The 25,736-nt window shown below is 34.2% G+C and overlaps 1 protein-coding gene across 13 annotated transcripts in view; it reads left to right on the forward strand.

Annotated features, from left to right (window-relative positions):
• The window catches only part of ACSS3 (acyl-CoA synthetase short chain family member 3), a 515,807-nt gene that overhangs the window by 338,559 nt on the left and 151,512 nt on the right, over positions 1 to 25,736 (forward strand). For 12 of the 13 annotated variants that reach the window (XR_008650037.2, XM_063615114.1, XM_063615116.1 and 9 more), the window contains 4 exons: positions 8,527 to 8,715; positions 12,856 to 12,990; positions 16,891 to 17,031; positions 25,604 to 25,684. Coding sequence is in view for 12 of the 13 variants with exons in the window: in XM_063615114.1 (XP_063471184.1) it covers positions 8,527 to 8,715; positions 12,856 to 12,990; positions 16,891 to 17,031; positions 25,604 to 25,684 (546 nt within the window). In the remaining variant the exon portion in view is untranslated. Of the gene's footprint in view, positions 1 to 8,526; positions 8,716 to 12,855; positions 12,991 to 16,890; positions 17,032 to 20,084; positions 20,136 to 25,603; positions 25,685 to 25,736 lie in introns of those variants that run through there. The other variant, XM_063615120.1, reaches the window with a different exon arrangement.

Here is a 25,736-nt window from a genome sequence, read left to right on the forward strand (position 1 = left end):
TATTAATGTCTATAGTGGAGAGATGTTAAAATGGTAAAAAGTGGATGCAATCCTTAATTATTCTTTGTCTATGTATTTTCTTTCCTTTTTATTGCATGCACCCTAGTCCTGTTGTGTGTTAATAACAGGCATCAATTACATTTTCCATTCTTTTAGACCGTGGACTTCTCCTTGACATAGAATTATTTTCTCTGTCTACAATGGCCTGACTGTTACACAGAAATATTGTTTTAAAGTTAACAAAATATGCTTTACAAGATGTGATGAATTCTGATTTTTCTTGTAAATTTTAACATAAGTATCAAAGAAATGGAAGACAATATTCCTTATCAAGACTATGAGCATATATACATAGGGAAATATAGGATTTAACTACTTTTCTGTGAAATTACAGTCTGAAAATCACAGTAGTCTTGAAAGCAAAAAGATTATTGAAATATTGATTATTTTCAGCTTGAACTAAAGGGATTAAATCATTATCTATTTCACTTTGCTTGTGAATACATAGTCTGAAAATGACTAAATATTGATTGAAACCCACGTGTGAAGAAACTGGTAATGAGAAAAATGATAATTCTGAGTAATGGTATTTACTCTTTCATTTGGGGAAAATTATTTGAGAAGAAATGTGCTAGTAAATGTTTTCTAGACCACTATCAGATAACTATTTTGAATGTAAGACAGCATTTTGTAATTTTTCTTGAAAAATTTAATACAATGCCATTCTTAAATATAAGTATTCCTCTGTATTTTAGATAAATAATAATACATTTTACTTGTAAGTGTAAATGTAATGTTTTTATCTTTAAAAGAAAGATTTTTCTTTTTTAAATAACATCTCTAACTTTCCTGGTTTTAAGAGACATAGCTCAAAATAAATTGGCTTAGCATAGTATCATCTTAAATGAAAATTATTTCAATGCTGTATCTAATAAATTGTAACTGTCTAAAAATGTTACATTTCTAGAAGCTTCTTATGTTATATGAAAATATTTATATTCCTGAAAAATTCTGTTCCAAAAAAGATAGTTTTACTATCATTCCAGATCTTAAGCAGTTTTAGAATAACTAATTATTTTCACAGATATTTACCTGAATGCATAGTTAATGCATGGACTAAAGAATAAGTTATTCATTATAGTTAAAATTTTAATCTTTTCAATGGCTGTCTGTATGTGTACAAGGAAAGCAAACAAAAATGTGTATGATTAATATAATATGTTTAAAAGTAAGGTGCAAGTATTTTATATAACTCTTTCTATGAAAATTATATATATTTTCAAGAACAATTCACTTATCCATACTTTTAGTAATCTGTTTCCTCAGATATTATAGTTGGTTTTTAAATTAGTCTTATTTTTTGTTACTGTTTAGACCAGGGTTTGCAATGTAACATTGTGGCATTTTGAAAATATGCTTTCCCTGTCTGCTTTTTCATAGTTTTTTTGACGTGGTTTTGAAGTTGCCCATGATCACTGCATTTTTACTACAATTTGGAAACTAGAGCTATCTTTTTTCGTACAAGCATGATTTTCCTTAGGTGAGCACATTTGCTATTTGTGAAGCAAGTGCTAATTTGTTCTGTAGAACATACTTTTGGCCAGTTTTGACTAATCTTTATATTTGAGCTGTGAGCACTTGGTCACAAAGTTATACTACCTCAAAGACTATTTTTGAAAGATTTTCCAGAATGATAACAAAATTTTTTACTAATTTAGTTTTCATTATTCATAGCAATATGTTTTCATTTTATAACTGAAATTTAAAGCTTTTACTTCTATCTGATGCATTATATATTATATTTATGTTATATATAAACCAAATATGTGTGCATACGATTTTATAATATATAAATTTCAGTTGTTGCATTTTCTTTACAATTATTATTCCTATATGTGATTATTTTTCCAGACTCCAGATTTCTTTGGTTTAAGGACAAACCATTTCCTTCTCATTTTTGTATCTGTAGACTTAACCTCAGTTTAGGACATACAGCTGATACTACATAAATTGAACCAATGACAGGACGTTTATGTGTTAAAATGGCTTTAAATTAGTACCAAAATGATTCATATAATTTCTAGTGGGAAGAGTCACACATTGTTATATCTAAATAAATACATTCATTTCATTTCCTCTAGGCTTCCTTCACAGCCCAGTTATTTACACATTGGTAGCATAGTATCCTCATGCTAGCTGGCCTTGCTCCCCTGGGATCTGTATTGCCCTTGATGTCAGACTGAAAATGAATTTTACTGGTCTGTCCTTGTATAAAACCATCAAGTTATTGACAAATTAAAAAACAAATTTAAGAAGGTGCAAAGATGAATGTAAATTGGGTGAACGGCACATGGTTAACTTTTCTTCAGTTGAAAAACTATTTATTATAAACAACCTATATTAAAATATTTTCCCTTTTGCTAATAATAGAAATTGTAACTCTACACTCAGACATTTATGGTAGGATAAGAATATGTCATTCCATAAAAATGATACATGTTTTTTTCTTTGATAATTTTCCACCTGAAGTTGATAAAAACTAGGTGAACCCTGAAATAGCAGTATCAAATGCCTTCTGTTTTGGAGTTCCAATAACATTTTATTTGAGTGATTATGAACTCATGTGTTTTCCCATACATATGCTTATACATATATATTTAGATTTACAAATTATAATGGAAAATTTTACCAGGGTGACATTTAGCCCTGAAAACTATTGGAAAACAAAATCGTATGATTGATTCTGTAAACCTTTTGTCTGTAGACCAACTCCGGTGTGGTTGTCAGGTTATCAAAACATTGAGGAGCGGCTGAAACAAGCAAGGCCAAATAGACTCCATCTAGTGGTTACACGGGCCTGGTGCAGCCTAATTTGACTAAAAATTGTTTTCAGGGCAGTGGTTGACAACTCAGATGCCTACAGAAGTGGGTGGATGGGAGAAAAATCAATTGTCGGTATATATTACACTTTCTGTATGGTTAGGGAACTATGGTGTAAGCATATAACATAAAATAAATAAGAGGTAAAAAAGTATATTTTAAACTCAGAATGAAAAAAAATGCAAGCTGTATGATAAATGCTCCTGGGAATAGTGAGTTTTATGGCAAACCACTAGGCTGATCATCTGGTTCAATTGATTGCTGTTATTCAAGAACACAGGCCTGGTGCTGCTAGAATTTACAATTTTTCTAGAGAAACTGGAGATCTAGATTTGTATGTGAAACCTACTAAATTTAATATGCTGGTTCATTTTCTTAAAATGTGATACGGCCCCAACTTAAATACATCTTGGTCACATTTGGCTGTGACCTACCATTTTGAGATCTTTGTTTCACACAAGGTCTTGAATTTTTTTTCATTATACTTTAAGTTCTAGGGTACATGTGCACAACGTGCAGGTTTGTTACATATGTATGCATGTACCATGTTGGTGTGCTGCACCCATTAACTCATCATTTACATTAGGTATTTCTCTTAATGCTATCCCTCTCCCCTCCCCCCACCCCATGACAGGCCCCAGTGTGTGATGTTCCCCGCCCTGTGTCCAAGTGTTCTCCTTGTTCAATTCCCACCTATGAGTGAGAACATGCAGTGTTTGGTTTTCTGTCCTTGTGATAGTTTGCTTAGAATGATGGGTTCCAGCTTCATCCATGCCCCTACAACGGACATGAACTCATCCTTTTTATGGCCGCATAGTATTCCATGGTGTATATGTGCCACATTTTCTTAATCCAATCTATCATTGATGGACATTTGGGTTGGTTCTAGGTCTTTGCTATTGTGAATAGTGCCTCAATAAACATACTTGTGCCTGTATCTTTATGGTAGTATGATTTATAATCCTTTGGTTATATACCCAGTAATGGGATTGCTGAGTCAAATGGTATTTCTAGTTCTAGATCCCTGAGGAATCACCATACTGTCTTCCACAATGGTTGAACTAGTTTACAGTCCCACCAACAGTGTAAAAGTGTTCCTACTTCTCCACATCCTCTCCAGCACCTGTTGTTTCCTGACTTTTTAATGATCGCCATTCTGACTGGTGTGATATGGTATCTCATTGTGGTTTTGATTTGGATTTCTCTGATGACCAGTGATGATGAGCATTTTTTCATGTGTCTTTTGGCTGCATAAATGTCTTCTTCTGAGACATGTCTGTTCATATCCTTCACCCACTTTTTGATGGGGTTGTTTGATTTTTTCTTGTAAATCTGTTGGAGTTCTTTGTAGATTCTGGATATTAGCCCTTTGTCAGATGGATAGATTGCAAAAATTTTCTCCCATTCTGTAGGTTGCTTGTTCACTCTGATGGTAGTTTCTTTTGCTATGCAGAAGCTGTTTAGTTTAATTAGATCCCGTTTGTCTATTTTGGCTTTTGTTGCCATTGCTTTTGGTGTTTTAGTCATGAAGTCCTTGCCCATGCCTATGTCCTGAACGGTATTACCTAGGTTTTCTTCTAGGGTTTTTATGGTTTTAGGTCTAACATTTAAGTCTTTAATCCATCTTGAATTAATTTTTGTATAACGTGTAAGGAAGGGATGCAGTTTCAGCTTTTTACATCTAGCTAGCCAGTTTTTCCAGCTCCATTTATTAAATAGGGAATCTTTTCCCCATTTCTTGTTTTTGTCAAGTTTGTCAAAGATCGGATGGTTGTAGATGTGTGGTGTTATTTCTGAAGGCTCTGTTCTGTTCAATTGATCTATATCTCTGTTTTGGTACCAGTACTGTGCTGTTTTGGTTACTGTAGCCTTGTAGTATAGTTTGAAGTCAGGTAGTGTGATGTCTCCAGCTTTGTTCTTTTGGCTTAGGATTGTCTTAGCAATGCAGGCTCTTTTTTGTTCCATATGAACATTAAAGTAGTTTTTCTGATTCTGTGAAGAGAGTCATTGGTAGCTTTATGGAGATGGTATTGAATCTATAAATTACCTTGGGCACTATGGCCATTTTCACAATATTAATTCTTCCCATCCATGAGCATGGAATGTTCTTCCATTTGTTTGTATCCTCTTTTATTTCGTTGAGCAGTGGTTTGTAGTTCTCCTTGAAGAGGTCCTTCACATCCCTTGTAAGTTGGATTTCTAGGTATTTTATTCTCTTTGAAGCAATTGTGAATGGGAATTCACTCATGATTTGGCTCTCTGTCTGTTATTGGTGTATAGGAATGCCTGTGATTTTTGCACATTGAATTCGTGTCCTGAGACTCTGCTGAAGTTGCTTATCAGCTTAAGGAGATTTGGGGCTGAGATGATGGGGTTTTCTGAATATACGATCATTCATTTGCAAACAGGGACGATTTGACTTACTCTTTTTCTAATTGCATACCCTTTATTTCTTTCTCCTGCCTGATTGCCCTGGCCAGAACTTCCAACACTATGTTGAATAGGAGTGGTAAGAGAGGGCATCTCTGTCTTGTGCCAATTTTCAAAAAGAATGCTTCCAGTTTTTGCCCATTCAGTATGATATTGGCTGTGGGTTTGTCATAAATAGCTCTTATTATTTTGAGATACATCCCATCAATACCTAGTCTATTGAGAGTTTTTAGCATGGAGGGCTGTTGAATTGTGTCAAAGGCCTTTTTTGCATCTGTTGAGATAATTATGTGGTTTTTGTCTTTGGTTCTGTTTATATGCTGGATTACATTTATTGATTTGCGTATGTTGAACAAGCCTTGCATCCCAGGGATGAAGCAAACTTGATCATGGTGGATAAGCTTTTTGATATGCTGCTGGATTCGGTTTGCCAGTATTTTATTGGGGATTTTTGCATCGATGTTCATCAGGGATATTGGTCTAAAATTCTCTCTTTTTGTTGTGTCTCTGCCAGGCTTTGGTATCAGGATGATGCTCACCTCATAAAATGTGTTAGGGAGGATTCCCTCTTTTTCTATTGATTGGAATAGTTTCAGAAGGAATGGTACCAGCTCGTTTTTGTGCCTCTGGTTGAATTTGGCTGTGAATCTGTCTGGTCCTGGACTTTTTTTGGTTGGTAGGCTATTAATTATTGCCTCAATTTCAGAGCCTGTTATTGGTGTATTCAGGGATTCAACATCTTCCTGGTTTAGTCTTGGGAGGGTGTATGTGTCCAGGAATTTATCCATTTCTTCTAGATTTTCTAGTTTATTTGCGTAGAGGTGTTTATAGTATTCTCTGATGGTAGTTTGTATTTCTGTGGGATCGGTGTTGATATCCCCTTTATTTTTTTTTATTGCATCTATTTGATTCTTCTCTCTTTTTTTCTTTATTAGTCTTGCTAGCAGTCTATCTATTTTGTTGATCTTTTCAAAAAAACAGCTCCTGCATTCATTGATTTTTTTGAAGGAAATTTTGTGTCTCTATCTCCTTCAGTTCTGCTCTGATCTTAGTTATTTTTTAATCTCTTTTCTTTCAGAGGACAGAAAATTTGTGGGCATCTTCCAGCAACACTGTAAAGCGAGACTGGATTATAAAGTTACTGAATTATTGGTAGTGTGGGCCTTGGTTGAATGTCATTTTTATTCAACAACTGGCACAATTCAAGATACTGAAGTCACAGCTTTGGCTATGACTAGCTATTCTCCTTGGTCTCTCTCAGTGTGGTACCTTAAATGACATAACCAGTAATGTGATCATGAAGCATGGTCACTTTCTGCAGGGGTTGCACACTGAGATGTTTGGATATAACTTTCCAATTTTCGTCTTGTTTTTTGGAGTTCCATATATAATTCAAGCTCGTGATTTTTATTACTTTGGTGTATCTTTCTCATAATCTGCTAGCGTCTTTGAAGTTCTTGAAACATAGCATTCAATTATAGAGTTGGCAATATAAAGTAGAATAAAACACTAAAATCGTGTTTTTTTTTCTTTCTGTCTTTCACCAGATCCCTTAACCTCCACCACACCTTTCCCCATTTATACAGAGGAAGGGAATAAATAGAAAAGAGAAAAACGGCCAGGATTCAGAATTCTTTAAACTTGTCCAGAAAGTAGGAGAGACAAAAATGAAAGGAACCATAAATAGGTGTGGCCTAATTTCTTCTCCCAAGCCTCCTCTGTTCATTGTGTTGGACAGTCACATTCAAAGGCAAGCCATGGTCCTTCCAATTGCCCACTGTGCCCCTACAGGCCCTTTTGCCCCCTGACCTGATCGACAACTGTCTTGTCACTTGTTTCTTCTCCAGGCCCCTGGTTTCCTTGCTGTTCCTTGATCGCATCACATGTGATCTCCTTTACCTCTTACATGTTTGTATTTCACTGATATTCTCTTTGCCTAAAATAGTACATTCACAGATATCCACTTTTTTTTCAACCTTCTACATGTCTTATGAAACTGTTGCTTTCTTAGTGAGCTCCCAGTGAGAATTATATCCACCCCTTCCCCTGCAGTCTGAATCCTCTTTACTCTGCTCTACTTCCCTCCTCCATATGATTGAAGATTTTTTACCATAATAGATAATTTACTTATTTATTGTGCTTATTGCTTATTGTGAGTATTTTCTCTGCTAAAGTATAAGTACTTACAAGGTAGAGATTATTGTCTTGTCTTGTTTACTTATCTGATGTATCTGAAAACAGTATCTGACATATAATAGATACTTAATATATATATTTTAAGTAAAAGAATGTTGAGCTACTTATTCATTAAGGTCTGGGAGTACTTCCCAGACCCCTGTATAATTGCCCACAGGAAGGATTCTTGCAATAAATTTTATCACGTGTGGGCTTATAATCTGTTTTGTCTTTATTGCTAGAAAGTACAAAAACATGTTATGGGGAAGAGACATTTGTATGTTGAGGTCTCAAAAACAGAAAAAAAAAGAACTGTGTATGTCGTGTCCAAATACAGAGGAAAGTCATTTTGTATAATAATTAGTGTAAAAAAAAACTATAAAGGCAGTAGAAAGAGCAAAGAATGTGAGGTCGGAAGACCTGTGATGGTGTCCTGTTACAGCATTTGCTAGTTCTCTGACCTTGGTTAGCTGTTTATTAGCTCTGAACCTTATTACCTTATCTTTAGATGTAAATAATAATATAGCAGAATTTGTCTTATTTGCTTTATTAGTGTTTAATGATATGTTTTCTTTATTAATATATACTTGTTTCCTTTAACAGTTACCCAACATCTATCTGAATTTGTAATTATTTTGTTTTTCTGTTCACCTGACAGATTCACCTTTTGCAATATATAGGCTCTACAGGGGCAATTCTGTGTCTTTCTTTTATCAGTGTTACATTCCCAACTCTTACATACCATGTCTGGTATGTAATAGTTGCTCAGTAAAAATGTTGTGACATGAATGGTTAAGCAATCTTAAGTCATAAAGTTTATGTGGCATAATAATAGTAGGTTGGTTTATAATCAATGATTATAATACAATTGTTATTACTCTCACCATCTAAAGCATTATCATCATCATCAAATACGTGTTACTCAGGCTCCTTTAATCTACTACAAAGCAGGTGATCAGCTTCTAGTATTACTGCCTTAAGTTAGAAGTTTAGTGAAATAATACAAAAAAACACTTTACTGATTTAATGGTCTTGCCATAGGTCTCCAAGCTGGCTGGTGTCTTGGTCAAGCATGGCATCAATAAAGGTGACACTGTGGTTATCTACATGCCCATGATCCCACAGGCGATGTATACCATGTTGGCATGTGCAAGGATAGGTGCCATCCACAGTCTCATATTTGGAGGATTTGCTTCCAAAGAACTAAGTAGTCGCATTGATCATGTAAAGGTAAGTGCTTTATTTTGGGAAATCAAGTAGATAATTTAGTCATATTTATCTGTGGATGAATCACGTGAGAATGATCTATACTTGTTAGATCCTCCCTTCAAATAGGATCGTTGATATATACTTTTTCTAGAAATCATTATATTAAATATCAAAAAGATGCCTACATGCATATGTTTATTGCAGCTTAATTTACAATTTCAAAGACATGGAATCAACCTAAGTGACCACCAACTGAAGAGTCGATAAAGAAAATGTGATATATAATATACAATATTTATACAATATACAATACAATATAATACAATACAATACAATACAATATTTAAATATATATAATAATATTATATATTATATATAATATATTTATACATTATATATAATATATTATATATTATATATAATATATTTATACATTATATATAATAATATTATATAATATATAATATATTTATACATTATATATAATATATATAATATTATAATAATATATAAAATAAAATATACACACACACACACCGTGGAATACTTCTCAGTCATAACAAAGAATAAAGTAATATCTTTTGTAGCAAATTGGATGGAACTGGAGACCATTAGCTTAAGTGAAACAACTCAGGAACAGAAAACCAGATACTTCATGTTCTCACTGTTAAGTGGGAGCTAATCTATGTGTATGCAAAGACATATAGAGTGGTATAATGGACCTTGGAAACCCAGAAGGGGGATAAGGGATGAAAAACTACCTATTGGATATAATGTACACTATTTGGGTGACAGGTACCCTGAAAGTCCAGACTTCAAGCTATTTAAATAAATACATAAATAAAATGTTTTTTATTTCACATACATCTGTTAATCACACATTTGTTTTAAAGTCAGTCCTATGTGAAAGACATCTTGCTAGGTGCCTTGGGGAATATAAACTATAAGATAAGGTGTATGCTTTCCAACTTAGCTTGTCATATATTTGGGTGTATAAGACATACAAGAAAAGGACTAATAACTAATTTGTTCATTCAATATATATTTTATTAAGCTCCCGCTATGTTCCTGACACTGTCTTTGCAACTGGATAATAAGTAATACTTATCAAATGGATGGGACATATAACTAGTTTTACAATCCATATACTTCCAGGAAGTATATATGTTTGAATGGGGTACAAAAATAACAATTTAGTGAGTCTGTTGTGAAATATCATTGAGCTATTTAATCTAAAACAGCACAGTGTCTGGCATATAGTACACATTTAAAAAATGTTAACTATTATTAATCTATGAATTTGGTGCAGGAGTTAGAAAAATTTTAACTGTAATTGACCAGATAGTAAATATTTTAGGCAGTATGGATAACATGATCTCTATTGCACCTACTCAGCTTTGCTGCTGTAGCACAAAAGCATCCTTAGACAACATGTACACGATAGGTGTGTATTTTTCAATAATATTTTATAGAAACAGGCTGTGTGCTGGGTTTGGCTCACAACCATAGTTTGCAGACCCCTGATTTAGAGGAAGGAGCATTTTCTTTCAGTCAGGGTGGCCAAAGAAGGCTTCCTGAAGGAGGTGAGATTTGAGTTAGATCTTGGCTAAGATTCAGCTAGTTGAAGAGAATGACATAGTAGGATCCAAAAAGGCAAAAAAGGAATCTGAGTCAAGCAGTAGAGACAGGAAATGGTAAAATTCATTTGGAAGGACAGTAAGTAGACCAATGTGACTAAAAGGTGAGAGAAGCTGAGCTTGCAAAGGCAGGTTTTGTCTGAACTGGATTCTGTTAATGAGTAAAAGTTTTGAACAGGCAAGTGTCATGTTTTAAGCAATGTTAAGAAGAGGCAGGTCTTGCAGTATGTGAGTAGGAGTGAAGCTGCAAGCTGCAATAAAAACCTTTGATAGGTGGTCTGTTTGTGAAACAGTGGGCAATATGAAGGGGAAAAAAGACTCTGGGAAGATTAAGGAAGGAAGATACTTATCAGAGCAAGAGATGGATGACCTCTAGAGTTTTACAAGCCCAAGATGAGACATTCTTAATGGGAAGAGAGCTAATATATACTGAAGGACCCCTGAGTACTAGGTATAGAGCGAGGCTTTGCATATCTCACTTTATCTTATAATAGATTAGTTATTAAAACAAGAAAGCTGATTTGTGGACAAACCATCTGGGTCCTTTTTTATCTTTTTTTAAAATTATTTTTAAACATTTTGAGTTAATGCCTATGAAGAAAATCTAGGGAAAAAATATCAGTCACTGACCTGCAAATGAAACTAAAAATTTTGATAAGATATAGGGAAATTACAATATGTAAAAAAATAAAGATTTAAAAAACTTATGGTGTACCACTTAAGGAATTTTCATCCATCACACACACACACACACACACACCCCTAATACTCCTTTGTTAAGGGGTTTATGCAATAAATGCTTTTATGGACAAGGCAATTGGGCAGGTCATATGTAAGGAGAGAAGATGGAGATATATATATCAGAGATAGTTGGGTAAAATTAGTGTGTAGTTGAAATTAGGAATGATTTTGATGTCATGATCTTCAAATAAATAGGCTAAAGAAAAAGTTTTATTTTAACAGAAAAAGATGGAAAGGATGTATTCTAACAAGTCAGTCTAGACTCAGTAAAATCTCCAATAAGACTGTTAACAAAAATGTGAAAGGAATTATTTTTTCAGAGGAAGAGTCTAATTTTGACTTTATTAAATTATTCAAACTTTGATATATTCTATATATGCTCCTAATTTGATATGTAGCTTGCTTTTGTTTATTCAGAATTCTAAGGAATGCTATCTAGAGCTATTTTTGTGAGTATTATAGATATTAAAATGTGAATTATATTCAAATATCTGACCTTTAAAAATATTTTAAAAGGAAACAAGACTGTCTGCTTTTTTTTTCCTTTTTGTTTTAAGACAGCTTGATATGGTGGAAAGAGGTTCTGCAACCAGACAGAACTGGCCTTCCTTCTGCCTTCGCCACTTGTAACCTGGGGCAAACTATGTAATTGCACTGAGCCTCAGTTCCATGAATATTAAATTATATTCAAAAAGCAGGCAATACTATATATGCATATATTTAGCACAGTATAAACTTTTCCTAGATGAAATGTATTATAACTAGAAATCAGAATTCAGGAATATATGCAATACCTTGGGTCAATTATCTGCTTTCTGAATAATTTATTATCTGTCTCTGTTGCTTTGGATTTCTTGGTGAAAAAACAATGTACTTAAAAATATGAGGACTTATTTTTCTGCAAATTGATGAGTTCCACAAACGTTTACTGAAAGCTCATGACATGCCAAGCACTGTGCTAGGTATAGGAAACACAAAAATAAATGACATCCAAACTTGGCCTTATAGAGCTTACCGTGCAGTAATAGAGATGTATGAACACTGACTATAGCTGAACATTTGAGGCATGTCCAGAATATACTGAAAAGAGAGGTTAACATAAGCTGTGGTTCCCACCAGGGATACATTTTGCCTACACCTGTGTTTGTCTTGAAGAATGACTTAACAAGTTGTCAGGTAAAGAATATGAAGTGTATCTTAAGAACAGGGGCAGGTCTAGGCTTTGTGGGGCTTGAAACTTTAATCATTTGGGAGCCTTTTTAAGAAAATAATATAATGTAATATTTGGTGAACGTGAATATGTATTTAGAATGAGAAAAAATTATTACAAATTATTGGAGATTTGGGTCTTTTTCTGCTGCAATCTCTTTAGGCATTTAGAAGAGAAATATATAGAAAACCTATGAAATGCTACTAGAACCTCAGCAGCAGCCAGCTCTTATTGGGGCCTTTCCAAGTAAGGGGCCTCAAGATTTGCACTGTACTAGTTTATGGCAAATCCACCTGGCTTAATGAATTATTTGAAAGGGATTTATACATTTCATACATATGAGTCAAAAACATCATTGAGTATGCAGTTTTGAACAGGTAAGAGATTTATATAGAAGTGATTAAGTATATAACAATTACAAAGGGTTTACTGGTTTTCAGACCATTCAATAGAAAACAGAATCATTCAGGCATTTCTTTAGAAATGTTAAATTGCCAGTCTGCAACTAAAATATTGTGATTACCTAATTAACATCGTTAAAGCTTTCTCTCCATTATTATTTTTTAATTGTAGCCCAAGCTGGTTGTTACAGCATCATTTGGCATTGAACCCGGAAGGAGGGTAGAGTACGTACCACTTGTAGAAGAAGCGCTAAAAATAGGACAACACAAACCAGACAAAATTCTCATTTATAATCGTCCAAATATGGTAATCTGAATATTGAATTTGGTTCTTGCTTATGGTAATATGCTAAGAATGAGTTTAGTTTTTACCATTTAAAAGAGACACTTGATTTATAAGCTATTAAGTATACTGCTGAATGTTATTGTTATTTCTAAAAAAAAATATGAATAAGACTTAATGACTTCATGAAAATCTAGCTTAAAACCAAAAGACTGAAATACAGAAAGATGTGTGAGATTAATGAATTGGATTCTATGTATATTGCTATTGTTGTTTTTTATTAGCTCAGATTATATTAACAATAATAATAACAAACACGAAGTGACTCTTACCATATGATTTTTAAGACATTCTACTAATGAATATATATGTGTGTGTGTGTGTATATATATATATATTTTTTTTTTTTTTTTTTTTTTTTTTTGAGACGGAGTCTCACTCTGTCGCCCAAGCTGGAGTGCAGTGGCCGACGTCCGCTCACTGCAAGCTCCGCCCCCTGGGTTCATGCCATTCTCCTGCCTCAGCCTCGGGAGTAGCTGGGACTACAGGCGCCTGCCACCACACCCGGCTAATTTTTTAGTAGAGACGGGGTTTCACCATGTCAGCCAGAATGGTCTCAATCTCCTGACCTCGTGATCCACCCGCCTGGGCCCCCCAAAGTGCTGGGATTACAGGCGTGAGCCACCTCGCCCGGCCATATTTTTTAATCTTCCTGGTAACTCTATTAACTAGATGATAATATTATTAGTATTTTAATAAAAGAAGACTCCAATGAACATGGAGATAAAGTAACTTGCCCAGTTTGAAAGTGCCAAAGTCAAGATTCGAATGCATGCACTCTGACTGTATGCTTAATCCCTCAGCTATCCTGATTCTTGGAGTGGTGTGATTAATTTGCATGCAAATATCTTCTTAAAATTTTGAAGGGTATTTAGGCCAGAAATAAAACTATGCTCAGGAAAACAAAATATGAATATTGTAAGTAGATAAATTATTCTGTGATCCATGAAGGAAGGGAGAACAGTATATCAATGAATACAATTTACGGTACTTTTCCTGCAACTTTGGACTCATGATCACCTTACTTCTTCACCCAAGCAAATCTCTAGCTATTTATGATGAGACCAACTTGGGTTTCTAGCAGATTAAATGTTTTTTTGCAGAAGTGAGATTGCAAGACTGCAAAGAATCATGTGCAATTTGTAGAACTCTTGACAAGTTTTCTTTGAAAATACTTAAATGACAAGATATGAGAACAGAGTGTTAAAAATATGTCATTTTGATTACCACCTAGCAATTCCCATTACCACATTAAATTCCTGTGTAAAGTTTTAGTAGTCTGCCGTTCATGAACTGCTGCACTTTATGATTTTAATGTTCTTATGATCTTAAAGAAGAATTTTAAGTTTCTTTCAGAAGACCTCAAGCACTTTTTTTTAAAAAGCTTCTTCGCTGTTTAAATCAGGTAATGCAAAATCAGTAATATAGAAGGCTTTGGGTAAGAACAGTTTAGAGGAATGGCAGGAACATACACACAATGTATGCATATGTGAGTATACGTGTGCTGTTCACATTCATATGTAATTTGTACAGAACTTATGATGTACTAAGTTCTAGGCCCAATGCTAAGTACTTCCAAATATTTTTTCTTATTTAATTCTAACAAACCAATGAAATAGATGCTGTTTCTAGCCTTATTTTAGAGATAAAGAAACTGAGTAATGGAGAGGTCATAGCCCAAAGTCATGGCTACTAAGTGGCAGAACCAGGATCTAAACTCCAGTTTAATGATTTGTAACCAACAAGATATATGCTATTTCTTTCACTATAAACACATTGGATATGGGTATCAATGTTCCTTATTCAGTTTTTTCTAATACAAGTCTCTTCTCTTTTCTTCTTAATAGAGATTAACTGCCTGCTCCCCTCCAATAACTAGCTTACTTTCTCAGCTTCTCTCTTTTTCTTCAGGCCCTTTCCTCTGTTGTGATACAGATGAGGGCTGTAGAAATCTCTTGTTCTTTCTATTAGACCTGCTGTTTTGGCAGTAACTAAGCCCAGTGGAATGGCTTTGCTTTGAATTTAGAGAGACACAAATTATGAGGCTCAGTGGTGTGTCTTATTAACCAGGATTGCATTTTTGTAAGAGGAGGTAAAAACTTGGCTGCCACACCTAAGCCTCAGGCAAGCAATGATGGAATCAAAGGATATTGCATCAATCACCCCTACATCCTCCCAATACCACCTTTTAAGTATTATAAGAATCAGGAAAGATGTATCTATAGAAGTAAATGCATATATGTGAAAATTTTTTTCTCTCTCTTTATTTGTCAGATCTCCTTTGCACAGACCTCTGTTTCTTAGCATGAAGAATAACCATTTATTGAAGTCCTAATTTCATTAGAGGCCTATAAAAATTATCAACCTGTAATTATTTTTGTGACTCTCAATTGATGTTTGTATTTTGCAGTGGGATGATTTTTATAGATCTCTGTGTTGTCAAAAGTTTGATAATTTGCAATTAGTTGATTTTATCCATTGCATAAATAGAAATGGAAACATATGATTTGGTCACAGTCAACTATTTTATTTATCTAAATGGCAGAGCCAGCACCTATCAGAGTGGGGCTGGAGAAAGCAGTTTGGCCTGAAACTTCAACTTGATAAAGGGTCTTCGATTCAGCTATAAATGTGTTAGCTATAAATGTATTTATTCATACAGATATATTCATACAGGTATCATATTTGTGATATTATATTGAAGTATTAATTGGTAAATGTACCTATTTAAATGTATGAACAGTTTTTACAACCTGATTATTAAGCAGCCTAGAAAATGGAAGTGGCTTGTCTTTTCTAAATTTTTCAATCTTTGGGCTTATCTCGGGAATCACTTTAATGAAATGGTTACATACATCTCTAGACAGTAGATCTCATTAACTTTCATTGAGTGTTATATAACTTTGCTTGTGCTTGTGTTAACGTGTTTACCAATCATAAACTTCCTGATGTGTGATCTTGAGCTCAGCTAACATCTAAGAAAAAAACTAGGCTTTTAATGGGCATTAACTCTACTTAAATAACTGTAATTCCCCATCAGAGTAACTTTTCCATCAGCCGCTTCCCTGCTTTTCACCCATCTGGCTATTTCATTGTCACTGTTTTTAAAGAAGTCTATTTAATTTCTTTAAATGTGTATCTGTTTAACTCATGACTCATCACAAAGTTTACAACACAGAGCCTGGTTCTTGAAACAGAAAAAGAAAAAAAAAAAATATTTCTCCCAGAATAATGAATGATCTAGAAGGAGGAAAACTTGGATCATATTTTAGATACATCACAGACTCTGACTAAATTTCAAAACTGAGTTTTAGTCTTCAAAAATCTGTAGTAGAATTCTTCCCTACTCCGGAAGAAGAATTAATGTTTTCTTACTTGGAAAGGTAGCTGTGGTATTACTCCTAAAAGCCATTGTATGAAGAGAAATTTTAATAGCTTAGTTGACACATCATTGTAAAGATAATAAATGCAAAGTAAAAGAACTAGGCTATGAAAAATAAAACTTAGTTTATAAAGTTATTGGTGTACATACATCTATAAAAACATGAAACCTTGTTATTTAAGCTATGAGTGTTGATGGAAAGATTACTGCATTATACTGAATTTCTAAAGGATATCTCTAGATTTAAATGAAACATTTTTTTTGTCAGTTTAGTTGAAGTGAATATAAAACTTTTGGACTTTATATATAAACATTTATGTTAAATCATGAACTGGAACTTTTTAGTCATAAATCTGATGTTTAGCGCCATATAGGCCTAGATTTTCAGTCAGATGCTCAGACTTAAATAGATTTAGCTACTTTTTGTTCTCTTGATTTAATCTCCTTATTACAGTACATATTCTTATATGTTTGCTGTGTAGGAGGCGGTTCCTTTGGCTCCAGGTCGTGACCTTGATTGGGATGAAGAGATGGCAAAAGCCCAGTCACATGACTGTGTTCCTGTTCTTTCAGAACACCCACTGTACATTCTTTACACATCTGGCACAACGGGGTTACCTAAGGTACTCACTCTCTTAGAGATAACTATCTATAGCAGTAGATTTACTTTGCACCAAGAATGTTTGATCACTGACTGGAAATGTTTGTAGATGTTACTTTGAAGTTTAGAGAGTTACTTCATTTGCTTTTATGTTTTTTTTCCTGTGCCCAGTCTGGAGTACGGTGGCGTGATCTCGCCTGACACAGTTACTTTATATCTTAAAGAGATTTTGTGCTTAGTGCTAAATATAAAAATATTTATTATTTAACATCAAATATTTTGCTCTCATTTCTTCCAGAATTGTCTCAAATGCTAGAAATATATAATTGCTTTAGTAGATGTTTGATTGAATATCAGTTGGTTTAATAACATTATATAAAATATATATTTTAAATAAAATATTTTTATTCTTTTAAATTGAGGTATAAGTTTCACGCAGTATATAATTGATTTTTTGATCTAGGGGAATTCAATTCTTTATTATGAATGTGATTTTGAGAATTGGCCTAGGCAGTTTGAACAGAGGCAATTTATCCAAAGTATTGAACTATTTGATTTACAGCATGGAAGACACTCAAGGATTTTTAAATCTGTTTACCATGAAACGTGTTTTTACAAAGCAGAGTCGAAAGCATCAATATTCATTAATGTGTCAAATAGCAACAAATACCACTTTTGCCTGGTATCTCCAAATAACACTGTTTCTTCATAGACCCTTATAAAGGATAACAGTATCATTTTCCTTACTCATCTTTATTAGGTGGTTTAATATTCATTGAATTGTAGAATTTTAGTAGGGGACGGGACTTTCATAATCATTCTCATCCTTGAGGACAGTGGCTTCTTTATTACTGTTAGATTACTGTAGCATCAGTGTTCTGAAAACTTCGTCTCTTAATCATCTTAGAATAGTGGTTCTATTTGATTAGTTAGCTTTTTAAAAGGAAATTTAAGATGTTCCATATAAACCTTGCTTGTGAAAAGGAACGCTTTTGGTAGGTGAATATATTCTCTCTGAGGACACAGGTTATGTTTTAGTATATTTTGGTCTACCATTGTGCTGTATGTAGTTGGTGATCAATAGATTTTTGTTGAATTCATATGTACATGCACACACATGAAGATATTTGTTTCATTGTAGAATTGAAGCCTTATGATTTTGTTACAACTCTAGTAACTTGAAAAATATTTCTGCATATTGAAGATCGGAAGATTTATTTATTGAAGCATGCCATATAATCTGCTGGACATAATTCTCAACCTCCACTTTTTCCAGTTCTGCCTTGTACACTAGCCACCTGGAGTCCAACTGAACATTTGGCTATAAAATAAGAGGGGACTCAGCAAAGTTATGATCTAATATAAAAGTATCAACATGAGAGAAAACTCCTGACCCTGAAAACACAGTATAACTTAATTTTAAAAAAATTTAGTTTCTTAAAAGCCTGAAGAAATCTTATAAAAACATTTGTGCTACCTCAAGACTTTAAGTCACTGAAATTCACTGTGACCTGGAATGGGATCTTATGGGAGTGGCAGAAGAAAAGGTTTTCAGAAATTAAAAGCTGACTTGCCAGTGTAGTAGAAATCAAATAAAAGCAATACACAGAGCATTATATTGAAAAGTGGTTCCAAATAAGGATGGACCCTAGCTACTCCAGGTTTTCTTTTATTTTTGAGACAGAGTCTCGCTCTGTTGCCCAGGCTGGAGTGCAGTGGTGTGATCTCGGCTCACTGCAAGCTCCACCTCCTGGGTTCATGCCATTCTCCTGCCTTAGCCTCCCAAGTAGCTGGGACTACAGGTGCCCGCCACCACGCCTGGCTAATTTTTTTTTTTGTGTGTGTGTTTTTAGTAGAGATGGGGTTTCACTGTGTTAGCCAGGATGGTCTCAATCTCCTGACCTCGTGATCCACCCGCCTCGGCCTCCCAAAGTGCTGGGATTACAGGCATGAGCCACTGCGCCCAGCCCAAGTTTTTTCTGAGAGGTTCTTTTCTGGATTCCTTTCAGTGCCTAAATGGAAGATCCTTTGATATTTCTATCATCCTCATTTTCCTCCTAATGTACCATCCTGAGACAATCTATTTCAATAAATTTGAGAGGGCTTTAATTGTGTGGAGATTTCTGCATCACAGTGAATTTGACTCAATATAATGTAGTTGTATTGAGTGCTCATCCTGTGCTAGAACAGATAACAGATACAACTATGAGTAAACTACAGTCCTTCTAGTCTAGTGGGATTGAACTAGGTATGAACACAGGTGATGCAAGATAGAAGGTGATCCTTTAGTTGGGAAGATAGGTGACTACACACAATGGAGACAAAAAAAATTAGTTTTCAGGCTGTTTAATTAGTTTGGGACTTTACATAGGACAGCATGCTTGATAGGGAGGAATCAGATTTGGTTCAAAGTTAAGAGTCTAAGACTTTGAGAACATATGAGGGTGCTTTTGAATATTCATTGAAATAGAATCAGAAGGATGGTTGGAGGCTAGGGAAACTAAATGTCTTTGACATACTGAGCATGATGTGTCTTCAGGACATTTAACATGAAGATGCCCAGTCAAGAGTTGATAATGAGAGTCTAAGCCCAAGAGTTACACATACGGGGTTGGAGATAGACCCTTGTAGGTCACTGGGGTACAGGACTGGTGATTAAATTGTGTGAGTGAGTGGGCTTTGCAAAGTTAACACATACAGAATGGGAAAAGAAGGTAGTTATCTCTTTAGGTCCCTCTTCCTTCCAGTGGACTTTAGGATTGAAATTGCTTTAAATTTTACATTACCAACAGACCTTTATGGCACTTATTTTAACCTATCTTATAGATACTAGTTTTTATGGCACTTATTTTAACCTATCTTATATGTATTGGTTTTTATTAATTTACTTTTATAACAATGAATGTTCTCTGAAGTCTTAGAATATACATTACCCTTTTTGGATCCACTGTAGCACTAACATTAAAATTTGACCCAGGTAGAGCAGAATATTTGTTGAATGATCTCTTACTTCTCTAGTAAGTCAGCTTCTTGGACACCTCCTTATTCATACAATTCTTGTTTCATTTTTCATAGGTATAATCAGGATTAATAGTACCTAAAATCTTAATGTGGGATCCACAGAATGTAAGTATAGGAAAAATAAACACACATGCATTAATGGAGCATTTAGATATAAATATGATGTCATCATATGGTTTGTTTCCTCAATCCTTGATCTTCATGAGGAAAAATAATGTTGTGAGCTCATAAAACTCTTCTGCCTAAAAATGCTTGTTTCTCAAATATAAAATGCACATAAGGCAGTCTGTTCTTCGGTTAGAATTTGTAGATATATTTAAGGCATATTTGCATATCAGCATTTGCCAACCCTGGAGTTGTCAAGTTGCTGTATGACAGGTTAATCTGTTAACTGCTGTAAATATTCCAGCAACCACATCTGAGCTTCTTTGCATACATTTCTGTTTTGTTGTGGGCTTCTATTCTGTTTGGTTTGGGTGCCTATATTTAAGATAGTTCAAAGCACTACATGATAAAAGAATCCCTCATCTGGATGAGATGTCCTTTTAGGTACGGGAGATTTAGTGATTATAATATTTATCTTGTTCAGTTTGATATCATAAAGGAATCATGATAATAAAAAAAAGGAAAAAAGTTCAGTGTCAAAAGAGAACAGGGGGAAAGAAATCAAAAGGAAAAGATTGAAAAGAAAGCATGACCAGAAAGTAGTAGATAAGGCCTTTTGTCGTGATGTGCATTTACTTCCTGCCTCAGGAAAAAAAAAAGAGAGAGTGAAAGTCAAATAAAAAACAGTAGTGAACTTTTTTGTTTAATCTGTGGTACGCTCTTGCAGTTAAAGTGCTGAACTGGTTGCACCCTTGCCCCTTAGCTCACAGTTGTTCAGATCGACAAAAAATTATACAATTGCCAAAATATCCTCTGTGGACATAGCTTCAGAATCATCTGAAAACCTGTATCAGGATATTTCATGTTTGATGAAATATCCCAAATAGAAACTTTTTATGCCTTCTAAGAAGATTCAAGGTTCACTAAGTTCTACAAGTGTCAAGGGTTTCTCCTGAACAAAGAGTATTTGTTAAAATAATTGTATTGTTCTCACGGGTTTATACACTCAACTGTTCACTCATTTAGACAGTCAACAAAGATGACTTCTACCCCAGACACTGTCCTGAAGATACAAAGATGTTGTCCTCACTGTGCTCAAAGTGGTGGAGAAGGCACAGCACTAGGTGGGGATATCAGTCCTCTGATGAGGTTTGCAGGCCCTGAGGGCTGTGAGAGAGGACCTGAAAGACATTTAACACAAATAATAGGATGGGGTGAAACTTCCCAGAAGAGGTGGTATTTTTGCAATGTCTTGAAGTACTCTTGGTGAAGACGTCGGAGTTCCTCAGGTTTAGAAAAGGGGTGAAGGCTTACTCTAGAAATAGGGGATGCCATCTGTCAAACCACTATCAAAACAAGGTTTGGTGCTGGTGTGTTAGATTTTTTAAACAATCAGAACCATTCATTTTTTTCTCTGACGCCTGCCATCATCTGGGGATGGATTTCTTTTCTTTCCTTCAAGTAAAATTTATTTTCCCCCTTTATTGTTTCTTGTTAGGCTGAATAGATACACACACACACACACACACACACACACAGACACACACACATATATATATCTATATATATACACATACGTATACATAAGCATATACATATGTACACATGCATGGATACATGCATATATTTTCATGTGTATATGTGAATAGACATTTTACATATCTAAATATATATATATTTGCCTTGTATGATTCTTTATTACAAAATAAATGATAGAGGGACTTAATGTAGGAAATAGGAAGTTTTGTCATGTACTCTAAACTTTTCTACTGTCAGTATTTTGGGATTTGCCTGTCAGGTATTTAAAGACCATTAAAGAAAACTTACATTTTTACAATGAAGAATCCCAAATTCTTAATCTAACCACACACTTCAGGCTTCCCTCCTCTTTTACAACACCTATTGTTGCAATTGTATTTTTCTTTTTCAAGTTGTGGCAGCCAAAACCGCACACAACATTTATACCAACATGTTTTCTGTTTTACTTTAATGGCCCCATCTATGACAATTTGTGAGTTTGTCTTCAAAAGTAGCTCAGTAAGCTGGAAATTATAAAGAACTATCTGTGATAACTTTGTGGTCCCATTTCTGAGTAACTAATATTCAACCTTTACTTTTACTTGCACTGATTGAATTTTTTAAACACCATAAACATTATATCTGTCCCCCCTCCCAAAAGAGAGCACCTTCATATTGCTTCCATTGCTATGTCTGAGATAGGATTCACTTTCATGTCTTTATTCAGGGCACAGAGTGCTAGTCCCATCTGGATATTTTTCAAGTTTCCCAGACATCTTTAAGAGTTATGACTGATCCTACCAAAAGATCGGAACAGCATATCGTCAGGTTACAGGATTTTTATGAGAATATATTAGATCATCTAGTGACTTTACTTTTAAGGTAGGTAGAGTATAAGTACATAGAGAGGCCGGGCTCAGTGCATCATGCGTGTAATCCCAGCACTTTGCGGGGAGAAGGCGGGTAGATCACGAAGTCCGGAGATCGAGACCATCCTGGCTAGCACAGTGAAACCCTGTCTCCACTAAAAAAAAAAAAAAAAAAAAAAAAAATTAGCTGAGCGTGGTGGCATGCCTCTGTAGTCCTAGCTACTCGGGAGGCTGAGGCAGGATAATTGCTTGAACCTGGGAGGCAGAGGTTGTAGTGAGCGAGATCGCTCCACTGCACTCCAGCCTGGGTGACAGAGCAAGACTCTGTCTCAAAGGAAAAAAAAAGAAAGTACATATAAAAGGTAATAATAAATAATAGAGATTCAAAAGACTAAAATGAAGAAGGTTTGTGTTTTAGGGGTAAGCATTGGTATTGAGTATTTTTACTTCATATTCAGATATACTGTAAAAGTGCTATTTTTAGTTTCCAACTAAATTTGCTTAGTTATAGCATAATGATTTGTTTTCTGGAGCATAATTTATGTGTTTTCAGAGGCTGAATGGTGTTTCTCTTTTGCATTTTAATTATCATTACCTGGAAAATGTGATTATAAACAGGAAACAAAAATGCTTTATTATTTTTGTCACAAATTAATATTTATGCTAAAGAAGTTCTCTTGAAATGTGACCTTTGTGTTTTTTGTACTTTCAAACCTCTTACAAAAGGTGAACCTGGAGAATATGAAACCATGCATTTCTTTTTTTCTGCACCATATCAAATACTCGGAAATTTGAAACTATTATCTGAGCATTTGGGAGGCAAGACCAAATTGCAGATCTAGAGTCTAGATTAATAAATGGTAAAAAGATGCTTGATTAAAATTTTCATATTCATTCTTTAAAAAATAAAAGTGAGTATCAAAGACTAATGAAAAACAGAAATTATGGCTCTTCTCACTCCTTCAGCTTCATTTTAATTGTTTTAAATGAGATTCTTTGATAGCAACCTCTAATTATTTTGATATTTATGCCTTTTGACTGATAGGAGCACAGGCTAAAATAAAAAGCAATAATTGCTAGAACTACGGAAATAATATTGTTAATGAGATATTAAATTTTAGTCTTTACAACTTTAATTGCTTTTTCACGCATGGTCTCATATTTAAGTCTCTTTTTTTTTTTGGTCAGATGGGTTTAAGTATTCACTAATTTACAGACAAAGTGACATTGGTAAATGTTGTTTGAAGAAGTACTCATCTGAGAGGTAAATAGAAATTTGACAACTTATTCTTTACATTTATCTTTCAGGTTTTACAATTGAATTACTACTCAGTTATGTCTTCCCTCACCTTTTATTTCTTGTCATCATTTCTAGTCAATGCATCTTACCCTCTGTACCATATGGCCTAAACATTTACCTAGTTTTAATAATATTTAGAGTTAGTGATAAAAATGGGTTCTAGATGCAGGGACATGTAGGATGGAGAGAAAATTTTAAAGCATTTTTAATTGAAATTATTACTGATATTAAGTATCACATCTGTCATAACACATGGACAGCATATTGTCTACAAAAAAACTACTTTTTCTAGTCTGTAAAATGAATAGTTTTTATAAAGAGTTTGCAAATTGATTAATATCAGATTCATCAATCTGTTGAGCCATAGGAAAAGATCTTCTTAATAGAACAAACTAGCAAAGTGCATGGACGATAGAATAGGATATAGTGGAAAAATAACTGTTTCGTTTACATGGGAAGGTGCATGTGTAAAGCCTACTGGCAGGGGGCTTAGAATTTCTCATAGTTCCATGGATATCGAGAGGGCCAGCTGCATGCTAACCATGTCATACAATCTAGAAAATAGCTCCCAAATACCAACAACGCTGCATCTGATATTTGCTAAGAGACCAGGTGTTGTTACGGGTGAATAAAATAATGTTCCACAGCATGATACCTATGTTTTATTAGTGGCACCTGAGGAGAGCAGCAATTTTAGTAACTAACGGAAAGTCAATTTCTGTTTCATTTTCCTTATTTGTGTATGTGTGTTAAGGTGCAGAGCTATGCCAAAAAGCATAACTAATAGCACAGTTATTGATTAGATCCATGTTTGCCCTTTCATAAAAAACAATTTTTTTTTTTTTTGCGTAGAGCAGTTATAATTGTTGTACTAAAAGATGCTTCAAAATACATGTGAGTGGAATATACCTTCTATCTCTTAGCAGGTGTTCACCTACTATTCTGAGTATTCACTCGGTTATGTCTTATTGGGCCAATGATGATTAATGTTTTTTAAAACAATAAATGAACTTAATTATTAAATTTACCATTAGTTCTTATTTATGGTGACATTTGTACCCAGTGTTAAAATATTAATCTTGCATTGAGGTTGAATTGTTCCCAGTGTTGGGGAAAGCTACTTGAAACTGATTTGTAAAAACTGTGCTACAGTGATATAATGATCCCTACTTTTGCCCAAAATGCAATATAAGACAAATCTTTTAACCTTAGATTCAACTCACTGGAATTCATCCCTAAGAGTTCTAGAGTTCATAATTAAAGAATTGCTCAGCTTTAAAGTGTGCTTGCATGATCCTCAGTGAAGCGTTGTAATGAGATTCCAGTTAGAATATGACTTCGTTTCCTCAAAGCTGCTATTATTTAATCATCTTAAGGAATAGAGGTCCTTATGTTAGTCTGTATTTGAACCATTTTACCTTTCTTCACACTAATTTTTGTTCTGGAAATACGTCTGAAAATGTAGTGTTGATAATGTGTAGTGCCATTAGAAAAGTTTGTATTGCATGTAATTTTGTGAAATCATGTTTTCTTTAGAAGACTAATAATGTTATGTGAGAATGGATTCTAAAAATGGCACTAATGAGGACAAATTATTTTGTGTTGACTATTGAAGGACCCAAAGAAATAATGATTCAAAGATAATTTTATAAAAGCCAAAGTAACCTGTAGCTAATATATAAAATACTTTTGACCAGGAACTTTTAAAGTGGATGCTATGAAGATAGAGTGTGTTTTTACACATTGTTTATTGATTTTAACTTCACTTTTTCTCTCCTTAGGGTGTGATTAGGCCTACTGGGGGATATGCTGTCATGCTAAACTGGTCAATGTCTTCCATATATGGACTTCAACCAGGAGAGGTAATCACGGTTTTAAATTTACATTACATGACATTCTCTGAATAAAATACAT

The sequence above is a fragment of the Symphalangus syndactylus genome, chromosome 13 (genome assembly GCF_028878055.3).
Source record: "Symphalangus syndactylus isolate Jambi chromosome 13, NHGRI_mSymSyn1-v2.1_pri, whole genome shotgun sequence".
Lineage (NCBI taxonomy): Eukaryota > Metazoa > Chordata > Mammalia > Primates > Hylobatidae > Symphalangus > Symphalangus syndactylus.